The sequence below is a fragment of the Chelonia mydas genome, chromosome 10, assembly GCF_015237465.2.
Source record: "Chelonia mydas isolate rCheMyd1 chromosome 10, rCheMyd1.pri.v2, whole genome shotgun sequence".
Lineage (NCBI taxonomy): Eukaryota > Metazoa > Chordata > Testudines > Cheloniidae > Chelonia > Chelonia mydas.
Genome location: NC_051250.2, coordinates 41,210,445 through 41,222,748, shown reverse-complemented (window position 1 = coordinate 41,222,748; position 12,304 = coordinate 41,210,445). Strand labels below are relative to the sequence as shown.

The window sequence follows — 12,304 nt, the reverse complement described above, 5'->3', positions numbered from 1 at the left end:
GATTTGTCCTGTGTACCCTCAACCCAAGTTTCATCTCATTTAAAAACTACCTGCTTACAAAATCAGACCTAAAAATACAAAAGTGTCACAGCACATTGTTACTGAAAAACGTCTTACTTTCTCATTTTTACCATATAATTATAAAATAAATCAATTGGAATATAAATATTGTACTTACATTTCAGTGTACAGTATATAGAGCAGTATAAACAAGTCACTGGCTGTATGAAATTTTAGTTTGTACTGACTTTGCTAGTGCTTTTTATGTAGTGCTTTTGTTGTAAACCTAGGCAAATATCTAGATGAGTTGATGTACCCCCTAAAAGACCACTGCGTACCCCCGGGGTATACATAACCCTGGTTGAAAACTACTGAATAAGATTGACACATCTAGACCTCAGCACTTGTTGCATGCTGGGGGTCTCCCTGAGCTGCCTGATATAAGAGGTTATTGCCCCAGGCTGGGCATCTGGGAGCCCCTTTCTAAAGCACTATTCAGGAAGACTCATCACCTGTTTCTTATAAACTATTTGAAACCAGATGGTGGTGGAGGTGGGGTGACTGGAGTTCAGAGCAAAGGCTGTGTGACTCAAAGCCAACAGTCATTACCAATGTCAGCTGTTCAGTGACCTGTATGAAACAGGTTGGGGACTTTGCAATGTCCTGGTGACTTTTCTGCCACATTCTGAGTGAGGACTTGAAGAAAACCAAAAAAATCTAGCCCAGCTCTCAGAGAATCTACCCAGACGCCAGTCCCCATGGAGTCTCAGCCCAGCACAGGCCACACATGTGATGTGGACATGATCAGTACAGCTCATAGATTACATACCTCACTCTCAACTTTGAGTTCTTTCACTCACCCTAGCATAAGGAGACGTACAGACATGGAGACATAACAGTTCTCAGGCCAGTTCTTAGCAAACAGAGGTCCATCATCCTCACAGTACACATTTAGAAAGGAAATTGCCAGGGGATGGCTGATGGCAGAGAGACGTTTTAACCTCCAGACTGGCAGTGAATGCCACCTGTTCCCAGCTGAGGGCTGTTTGGATGCCTAACTGAAGTTAGTGGCGGTTTCATTCCAATTCCCACTGGGACAAATAGCCAGTGGCACTAATTAGCTCAGGTGCTGGCAGTCTCAGAAGAGAGGCCAGGGCCTGAATGGGGTCTGAGGCCTGGATTGCCCTCACACCCAGGAAGTGCTCCCTCTGGTGCAGTGGGTGGTGCCGGAAAGTTTCTCCTAGTGCTGCTTCTACTCTGCTAGTTTTCTGGGTGCAGAACCTCAGTCTCCAGGGCCATCAACCGAGCCCCAAATCCACTTACATATTTTAGAGACACCTTCTCTCTTCTCAAGCTTTTGTTTGGCCTAGAGCTTTTAAGAGGGCTGCAGTCATGTTAATTTGACTCAGGGCACCTTTTCCTGGTGGGACTAAATCATGAGTTGAGGTTTGTGTTTTCTCATACTGACCCATCCTGATGCCATGGAGAGGCAGAGAACGAGTTCAGGTCTATCTCCTAAACAGCAGGCCTGAGATCATGGGAACTGGCATTCACATCCCATGCAGCTTGGAAAAGACCAGGCTAGATTCACAGGATACAGGACACATTTGTGCAAATCAGGAAGGTCCCACTCATTTCCAAGTGGCTGGTGACCCCTGGAAAAGAACCATGTGAGATCCAACACCCAGACACAAGAAGGCAGGTTAAGCAGGGACTCTCTGCTGGAATTTGAGAGTGGTCAGCAGATCCTGAATACTGCAGTGTAAGCATGTCTCTATTTAATGCAGGGGTGAGCAAACTACGGCCTGCGGGATTGCCATTGGCCGGGAACAGGGAACCGCGGCCAATGGGAGCTTCGGGGGAGGTACCTGCAGGCGAGGGCCGCATGTGGAGCCCTCTGGCCCCTCTACCCCAGGGACATGGTGCTGGATGCTTCCGGGAGCAGAGCAGAGCAGTTCGGGGCCAGGGCAGGCAGGGAGCCTGCCTTAGCCCTGCTGTGTGCTGCTGTCACTCCAGGTAAGTGGTGCTGGGCTAGAGCCCGCACCCCGAACCTCTCCTGTACCCCAACCCCCTGCCCTGAGCCCTCTGCCACACCCCTCCTGCACCCCAATCCCCTGCCGCACCCCTCCTGCACCCCAACCCCCTGCTCTGAGCCCCCTGCCACACCTTGCACCCTCCTGCACCCCAACCCCCTGCCCTTAGTCCCAACCCCTTGCCCTGAGCCCCTTCCTGCACACCGCACCCCCTCCCACACCCCAACCCTCTGTCCCAGCCCTACATTCATGGCCCTGCATGCAATTTCCCCACCCAGATGTGGCCCTCAGGCCAAAAAGTTTGCCATTCCCTATTTTAATGCCTCTTTCAAAAAAACCCAGATAAGCCAACAGTCCCCAGTGACTGTGCGTGAGAACTGACGCCACCCCTTTGGCGCAGTGACAAGCCAGTCTGGGGCTACGCACAAATATTTACCTAACGGTCCAGCCTGTAACTATATATTTACAGTTGTCTTAGAATGGGCAGCATGGAGAGCAGTGAAGGTGCAGAGAACAGAGCTTGATAGAGCATGTGAGATCTGGAACAGGAGAGGGGACTCTGGAAAGAAATTTCAGCTAGATTGGATTCTTCATGGCTGACAGCAGCAAGACTAGTTCTCGTCAGCGGCTGCATCTCAGGAGACAATAGAGGAGAGCTCCACCTCGCTGCAGGACACACCTAGCTCCCAGTGCCTACTAGTCTCCTGGTGGGATGAGAGAGGGAGAAGTGGGGTCCAGGGAGCCCCCACGCAATGCACAGTCAACCTGTGGAACTCCTTGACAGAGGATGTTGTGAAGGCCAAGAAGACTATAACAGGGTTCAAAAAAGAACTAGATAAGTTCATGGAGGATAAGTCCATCAATGGCTATTAGCCAGGATGGGCAGGAATGGTGTCCCTTGCCTCTATTTGCCAGAAGCTGGGAATGAGGGACAGGGGATGGATCACTTGATGATTACCTGTTCTGTTCATTCCCTCTGGGGCACCTGGCACTGGCCACTGTCGGAAGACAGGATATTGGGCTAGATGGACCTTTGGTCTGACTCACTATGGCTGTTCTTATGAGCTCAGCCCTCTCTGTCCTGTTCAAAGTAGTATGGAGGCAGCACGTTCAGCTCTCCCAGCTGGCTCAAGGTTACAGAGTCTATCAAGGGGGATGAATAATGACTTCCCATTAATATTAATCCTGCTGAGCTCTAGGACAATGAGAAATCAATAGGACTTCTCAGTGCAGCAAGAAGGAGTGGGAGTAGCTGGAGATGAACAGTGGCAAATTTGTCATTGAGCCTGGCCTCCTCTGACAGCCCATGTCACCCTCCCCCACCTGTGCACATGGCCCTGCTGGGAGCCCAACACCTGAGCTCCTTTTACACAACACCTTTAATCACCAGTGCAGACAGAAGAAGCAGTGCTGGAGGGAGCCTGGAGAAGAGGACGGGCTGGCAGATAGGCAGGGCAGGGGGGTTCATGGGTCTGCGGCATGGCTAAGGGGGAATAAACAATGTAAAAGGTCAGATTCAGCAAGGGGAAAAAGCCTTGCCAAGTCTGCTCTAGTACAGCAAGATGCCAGTGGGATTCTTGGCTGAATCACACCATTTACACGGCAAAGTGCCTTTGGGTGTAAAAAGTTCACAGCTTTGGGAGCAGCCATTTTCTACCCTCCCTGGGATGTCACTGAGTAACCAGCCCTTTCAAGGCAGGGCAGGAAACAACGCACAGTGCTCGATCAGGGCCCATCACAGAACCACAGCATTCCAGGTCAGAAGGGACCAGACGAGTGGCTCTCAACCTTTCCAGACTATTGTACCACTTCCAGGAGTCTGATTTGTCTTGCATACCCCCAAGTTTCACCTCACTTAAAAACTACTTGCTTACAAAATCAGACCTAAAAATACAAAAGTGTCACAGCATACTGTTACTGAACAATAGCTTACATTCTCATTTTTACCACCTAATTATAAAATAAATCAATTGGAATACAAATATTGTATTTACATTTCAGTGCATAGTATCTAGAGCAGTATAAACAAGTCATTGTCTGTATGAAATTTTAGTTTGTACTGACTTCGCTAGTGCTTTTTTATTAGGGCTGTCAATTAATTGCAGCTAACTCACATGATTAACTCAAAAAAATTAACTGCAATTAAAAAATGAATCACAATTAATCGCACTGTTAAACAATAGAATACCAATTGAAATTTATTAAATATTTTGGATGTTTTTCTACATTTTCAACTATTTTGATTTCTATTTCAACACAGAATACAAAGTGTACAGTGCTCACTTTATATTATTTTTTATTACAAATATTTGCACTGTAAAAATGATAAACAAAAGAAATAGTAGTTTTCAATTCACCTCATACCAGTACTGTAGTGCAATCTCTATCGTGAAAGTGTAACTTACAAATGTAGATTTTTTTTGTTACATAACTGCACTCAAAAACAAAACAATGTAAAACTTTAGAGCCTACAAGTCCACTCAGTCCTACTTCTTGTTCAGCCAATTGCTAAGACAAACAAGTTTGTTTACATTTATGGGAGATACTGCTGTCTGCTTCATATTTACAATATCACCTGAAAGTGAGAACAGGCGTTCACATGGCACTTCTGTAGCTGGCATTGCAAGGTATTTATGTGCCAGGTATGCTAAACATTCATATGCCCCTTCATGCTTCAGCCACCATTCTGGAGGACATGCTTTCATGCTTATGATGTTCATTAAGCAAATAGTGCTTTAATTAAATTTGTGACTGAACTCCTTGGGGGAGAACTGTATGTCCCCTGCTCTGTTTTACCTGCGTTCTGCCATACGTTTCATGTTATAGCAGTCTCAAATGATGACCCAGCATATGTTGTTTGATTTACGAACACTGTCACTGCAGATTTGACAAAATGCAAAGAAGGTACCAATGTGAGATTTCTAAAAATAGCTACAGCAGTTGACCCAAGGTTTAAGAATCTGAAGTGCCTTCCAAAATTTGAGAGGGATGAGGTGTGGAGCATGCTTTCAGAAGTCTTAAAAGAGCTACACTCTGATGCAGAAACTACAGAACCCCAACTACCAAAAAAGAAAATCAACCTTCTGCTGGTGGCATCTGACTCAGATGATGAAAATGAACATACATCGGTCTGCTCTGCTTTGGATCGTTATCGAGCAGAACCCGTCATCAGCATGGATGCATAGCCTCTGGAATGGTGGTTGAAGCATGAAGGGACATATGAATCTTTAACGCATCTGGCATGTAAATATCTTGCGACGCTGGTTACAATAGTGCAATGTGAACTCCTAGTCTCACTTTCAGGTGACATTGTAAATAAGAAGCAGGCAGCATTATTTCCTGAAAATGTAACCAAACTTGTTTGTCTGAGCAATTGGCTGAAGTAGGACTGAGTGGACTTGTAGGCTCTAAAGTTTTACATTGGTTTATTTTTGAATGCAGGGGTTTTTTGTACATAATTCAACATTTGTAAGTTCAACTTTCATGATAAAGAGATTGCACTACAGTACTTATATTAGGTGAATTGAAAATACTATTTCTTTTGTTTTTTACAGAGTAAATATTTGTAATAAAAAATAAATATAAAGAGAGCACTGTACACTTTGTATTCTGTGTTGTAGTTGAAATCAATATATTTGAAAACGTAGCAAACATCCAAAAATATTTAAATAAATGGTATTCTATTATTGTTTAACAGTGCGATTAATCGCACAATTAATCATGATTAATTTTTTTAATTGTGCGATTAATCACAATTAATTTTTTTTAATCTCTTGACAGCCCTACTTTTTATGTAGCATCTTGTAAAACTAGGCAAATATATAAATGAGCTGATGTACCCCCTGGAAGACCTCTAAGTACCCCCAGGGGTACACACACCCCTGGTTAAGAACCACTGGATCAGACCATTGAGTCTGGCCTCCTGGAGATCACAGGCCACCAGCACCACCCAGCACCTGCACACTAACCCAACAACTGAGCTGAGACTAAAGTATAACAGCCTTCAGGAGACTGGATTGGTATGAACCACAGGCAGCGAACAGGAAGGACCAAGGCACCTAAGGGCCAAAGGCTTCTGCTATGGCAAGGAAAGGATCCCTGAGGTGCTGAATGCCCTCAATTCCCACTGAAGAGCATGGCAGTCGAGGACTGCCCTCGGGACTGAGCCCAGCTCACATGTTACACGAGCCAGCATCTCTCTGGTGTGGGACCTTTCCCTATGCAAAGCAGTTACCTGGAGGTATCTGGGCAGCATCACCAGCAGGCCAGGGATACCTTTGTGGAACTGCTGTAACAATGCCTTGCCAGGATCGATAAAAGGAAAGAAGGAAAGATGGTCAAGAGCAAGGATGCACTTGCGGTTAGACAGGGGCTTGGTCGCCCATGATCTAGGTTCAATTCTGGGCACAAGTCACTGAATCTCGCTATGTCTCAGCTCCCCGCCCCATGGAGCCCCGTGAGGATCTGTTTGTTCTTGTAGATGTGGCGCTCAGATAGCTGCTTTCAACTACCTGAAAGGGGGTTCCAAAGAGGATGGATCTAGACTGTTCTCAGTGGTACCAGATGACAGAACAAGAAGTAATGGTCTCAAGTTGCAGGTGGAGAAGTTTAGGTTGGATATTAGGAAAAAAAAATTTCACTAGGAGGGTGGTGAAGCACTGCATTACCTAGGGAGGTGGTGGAATCTCCTTCCTTTGAAGTTTTAAAGGTCTGGCTTGACAAAGCCCTGGCTGAGATGATTTAGTTGGGGATTGGTCCTGCTTTGAGCAGGGGGTTGGACTAGATGACCTCCTGAGGTCCCTTCCAACTCTGATATTCTATGATTCTGTGATACAGCAAGGGGTGCGCACAACGGGCGATCAATAGCTAGAACAGGAGCAGGCTGTCCAACCATTCAATGGCTCGGATTACAAACTGAAGAATGTTGGGCCACCTCATGCAGTCCTTCTTCAGACAAGTCTCCCACTGATGACTGCAGAGTCTGGGCCTGAGTTCTGGCCCTCCGAAGCCCTGTTTGTGCAACTGGCCTTTCTAATGCAAGAGCAAACTGGCTTGACTAAAACATAAGCCAGCCTAAAACTTTACTGCAAGCTTAAATTTGAACCTTTTCCTGAGGGGAAGTTTTGTTTAAAGCCAAGAATACAATAAAAGATTCCCCAGACCAACACTTTATGTCTGCTCCTCAGCACCGCGCCACCATCATCATACCCGTGAAATAGCCCATCCAGCCAAACAGTATGGACCACTGCACAAGAACGTCCATTCCAATGAGGAGCAGCCCAAAGCACTTGAGGGCCTGGTCCACAACTCGGGCTGCTAGGTATGTGGGAATACAGACAACTACAACAGCAACTCAGGATAAGTCCCCAGCCTGATGGCTGCTTCTCCAAATCAATCCTCTGAACCTCACTGCTTCTAATATGCTCCAGCAGAAACATTGTCCCAGGAGGACTGAGCTAAATTGAGCTGGGGAGCTGAAAATCATGAAGCAGACTCATTTTTAATTATGGCTATTCAAGTTCCAGGAATGCAGAAAGTAAATATATATTTGTTTTTAGGCCATCTTTTGCCCCATTTGCAACAGGAAATTGAATGTACTTGATTCCCTCTGGCTATGCTCCTGAGAGAAACCCAGGGGAAATGAATCCGCTGTAACCAGCACACATAAAATATAGTTTTTGTTATGCCCTCACTGCTCATTGACTCTGCCATAAAGATTTCCCTGGGGATGTTCAGATACATGCAGGATTAACCCCTCGTTCACAACATCCTGAAATTCTAGTCCTGCTTTAAATGTTACACCCCTCCAACCACCCCCCACTGCAATCCCCATGGGTAAACTGTGTCCTTATTTCCTGTTTGGTGCTTGAGAGCTCTGGACTATGCACATTGATCAGAATCAAACACAAATGGGCCACATTCCACCCTGGACTTCGAATCTGGCTGGACCAAACCCTACTGCCTAGACCTGCAGATGCAAACTGAGCTGTTGCTACCAAGTCCAGGCAGTTGAATTTGCAAATCAGTCCTTAGCTTACATGCTGCCATTTCAAACACATTTGCATACACACTCTGCACACACTTGATCAATTTGTACTGTGACTGCTGCAGGCTCCTTCTCTTTAGCGTTCCTCACTCTCTTTTCCCCCTTCCAAACCATCCACAATATCGTGGCAAAATTATCTACATTGCCTGCTGCTCCGATCATACCCAGCTTCCCTTCAAGTTCCTTCCCTGGCTCCCTCTCAACTTCTCAATCAAATTCAGTTTTGAGCTTTCCCCACAAATGAGGTCCTGCCTACTTCTGTTCTTGTTTCCTTTTGCTTCCTGCTTTGCCCCTGCTCTCTGTGCAAGCTACACAACCAGCCACTCCTGCTTCTTCCTCCTCACAGTTCCAGTTTTGATCTCCTATGGCTGGAACCTTCATCTGGACCAGATCCACAATTCTACCCCTCCATCTCCTTCAAGTGTCTCCTTAAAACTCACTTCTATGAAGCCTAAAAACATGTTGCTTTACCTGTTTAAATAATAATCACCCCCCAAATTTGTAGATGGGGAAACTGAGGCATGGAGCTGGAAAATCTCTTCCCTAACGTCACCCTGCAAATCAGTACCAGAATCTGGATTAAAACTCAGATCTCCTGACTCCTAGTAGCACCCTGACCACTAGACCTTTCTTGTCCAGAGGTCTAGTGGTCAGGGTGCCCACTCTCCCACTCTGGAGGTACCTTGGCTCCCCTGACTACCTACCTTTTTGTCCAGAGGTGATTGAACTCTATTGACCAGTGGTAGGTGCCTGTCTCCATGTATGGAGGTAACCAAACTCCCTTGTTGTTAAGTAGACTCCTCACCTCTGTGGCACCTAGACTCTAGGCCCACAGCTACACATAGTTCTACAAGCACTTTTTCTTCTTCATTACTATGCAGGGCCTGGCTGCCTCAAATTAAGTTAGAACTCCTGCCCTTTTGTATCAGCTGGGACAAAATAACTCCATCAAAGAACTGTGCCACGAGACTTATTGTCTTGACATTGCACCAGCTAACACACAAGGATGCAATGTAATAGCATGACACTGTAACGTCATCACATTTGGCCACTGCATCTCCCTGTGGTTAATCTGGCAGCTACGCAGCCTACTCATTGTCTGTTTGGCTCTCTCGTGCTTTGAGCTACACTCAGCAATGTGGTAGCACAGGGTTGCTCAGAAGCGCTGGAGTGGTTGGAATTGATACTTTTAAAGAAAGGCCTGGCTAAAAAACAGCAGCGCTCTCTGGAAGATTGACGTGGGCTTTGAAACCAAACCTGAAAGAGACAAAGTGGGTGAAAATTTTAGCTGCCACTGAAGTTGATAACGTCCCTTGAGAAAGAGAGTGGACACATGGGTTGGCCAGCCTTCCCACAGCCAGCCCCCTGCGTCTGTTATACTGATTTCTTCCCAGGGGCTAGTGGGGTTTTCTTTGAGTGAATGAAAAGACACCAACCATCCATAAACTGGTGTCACCTCAGCTCTAATCTAATTGTGGCAAAGCAGGGTCCTTACCTTCTCCTGGTATTGCCGCCTTGAGGAGTCCAGAGACTGGATGAGGGCTGTGGCGTGGCCGATGAACATGGCATAGCAAGTGGCACCAACGATCATGCTCAGCATAGTGAGCCACACATCTGACATGCCAACAGGAGCCTGCTGCCCATAGCCAATGCAGAGCATGTGACTCATCGCCTTGAACAGCGCATAGGAATACTGCTTCCCCCAGGAGTCATTCTAAAGAGACAGACACAGACAGACAGACAGACAAGGCTTTAGCAGTGTTACAGGACACAAGAAGGAAGCCAGGGAGACATTCCCTGGGACAGACACTTTTAACACAGATGCCTAAGGTTAGGCTGCTAAGTCCATATTTAAGGTACCTAAACTGGTGACTTAATTCCCCAAAGGCCACATACAACTCCCCTAAAAACAGCTGGGCACTCAGTATATTTGAAAAAATTAGATCTTTTATTTAGGTGCCTAACTCTGGGCACAGAAGCCTAAATTTAGGCACCAACATTTAAAAATCATGGCTAGGATTTACACAAATTGCATATACTGGCTCCGGCCAAACCTTCTGCAAAGGGAACCCAGAGAGACTAACACGCTGCTAGCCCAGGATGATCTTAGGCAGCGCCATTGATCACAGCACACAAAGGCTACAGGGTGATTCCCAGGGTGATTTGTGTGCTGTAGGAGGAACTGCAGCAAATCACTGCTCTGCCTAAAAACTGGGTTAAGCTGGGGAACAGCTGGCATACCACAACTGACCTGCTCCAAGCTGATGCTTAGAACCCCTTGTTGGGTTGTATTCTAACATCACTTGTACGTCTCTGATTTACTCTCCAGCTTAGGCGTGCCAGACCCCAACTGAACAGGCATGAAGGGGTGAAGGCAAGTTAGTATTTATAATGTCCAAGCAGCCCTTTCCCCAAGAGCAGCGCAGGGACTTGTTTTCAGTGTAAAATAGTACTACTCCCTAGGAGCAGCACAAGCCATGGGTGACCATATTGCAGGGGTGCCCTAAGCTGTCACAGCGAAAGGCAAATCGATTCATTGCCTTCTTGGGACAGTCTGCACAGTCCTGGCTCTGCACTGAAATGAATAGCAGGAGCACACCAACTGCTACAGAAGTAGATAGGGCTGAATGCAGGCAAGTTTGAGGTTTTGTGAGCTACTCAGACTAGACTGAGTTCACACACCAAATACAGGTTTATTAACTACACTAGGGGTGCAGTGATAGCTCTACGGTCTTTCCCACAAAATCCTACCTGGTCATTACACTGTCATCACACACTGCTGCAACAACATATATGAACAATATCTTCACTGTGGTTACATGAGTGACAGTGAAGAACCCACAAATTCACCACTCGTCTGTTCCTAGGAAGATGCTAACGTTACGGATTGATCTGTGCCAATAACATGGGCCAGACCAGCTTGGGAAAGGTCTTTGTGGGGAGGGGTTGGTTGGTGGGTGAGTGTAGTATAACCAAGGAATAGTTCTATTAACCACCTAGAGAGACCCTGTCTACACTAGGGACACTTCCTAGGAGTTTCCCACCATTGGCTCAGCTCCACCGTGTAGCAACATTGGGAAGCCTCATGCTAATGGGCTCCCAGAGGTTTCTGGACACTGCCCACCATAGAGAGATCTAACCACAATGGCGGTGAACAGGCTGGTAACCCATCTACAACAGGACTCCCAACATTACCAACTTCAGTGGGAAACTTGTCAGAAGCTCCACTAGCACAGATGGAGACAGAGCATATAATTGCTGTTTCTGGGCAGCCAAGAACAGCTGGAACCTTTGGAGAGTGTTCATGGGCACTAAGCAAGTGGACAGAGACTCAGGATAGTCTGACCCAGGCTATATTCAGTGGCCATACGTATAATGTCCTGATTAAAAATGGACAACACAACAAAAGCAGCAGCAAAAGGAACCCAGAAGTAGCCCATTCAGAGCCCCATAAATATAGAGCTCTTCACCGTGTCAAACTCTCTGGGGTGGTCTTGCTAACAAACAAGGATCCAGTTCAACCCAGTGCATTGGAAAACATCTCTTGCCATTGAGACAACATGGTAATTGCAGATTCAGAGCCCTACTATGAAATGGGCCCCTCACTGTGCCAAGGGGAGCAGATTTTGCACCTTGGAATGGGAGCACAGATTTCACTTGCGGACAGTGCTCCATGAGGTTCCTCCATGTGCACCTCAGACTAGGTTTTGTTTTAATGAACGTGTTGTTCCCTTACCACTAGTTTGCAGTTAGGGTATTTACCCACCTTCCCTTTCCCTGGGCCCACTTCATTCTAGCAATCAGTCATCACTGTAAAAAGCTCCATCACTTACACAATGACACACAAACACTCTCCAATCATTAGCTCTCTCTCCCCACCTGGCCTATTGTCTATGTACTGAAGGGCTAGAGGGAACTCTGAGACTGTGGGCTGGACCAGTTGCCCTGGCCAGACCTCTGCCCATGATGGCATGTCACCTGTGAGGTGAGCAGTGGATTGACAGCCCCAGTTATGCCAGCTGCCACCCATGTGAGGGGGCAGAGGCAGCACAGCGGTCTCTCTCCCTCTCTGTGTAATGAACCTTCCCTGTTAAATGGATGTGGTTTGTGTTAATCAAATTGCATTAGAGACAGTAGGTCACTGCTCAGTGGGAGTGAGCAGAAGGCTGATGCTGGGCAGGAGAGCTGCAGCATCACAGCCCATGGGAGAATTTGGATCCCTAGC

At 46.6% G+C, this 12,304-nt stretch overlaps 1 protein-coding gene across 2 annotated transcripts in view; it reads right to left on the bottom strand.

Annotated features, from left to right (window-relative positions):
- The window catches only part of HCN4 (hyperpolarization activated cyclic nucleotide gated potassium channel 4), a 168,572-nt gene that overhangs the window by 56,949 nt on the left and 99,319 nt on the right, over positions 1-12,304 (bottom strand). For both annotated transcript variants that reach the window (XM_037911597.2, XM_037911598.2), the window contains exon 4: positions 9,575-9,793. In XM_037911597.2, the coding sequence (XP_037767525.1) occupies positions 9,575-9,793 (219 nt within the window). The remainder of the gene's footprint in view (positions 1-9,574; positions 9,794-12,304) is intronic.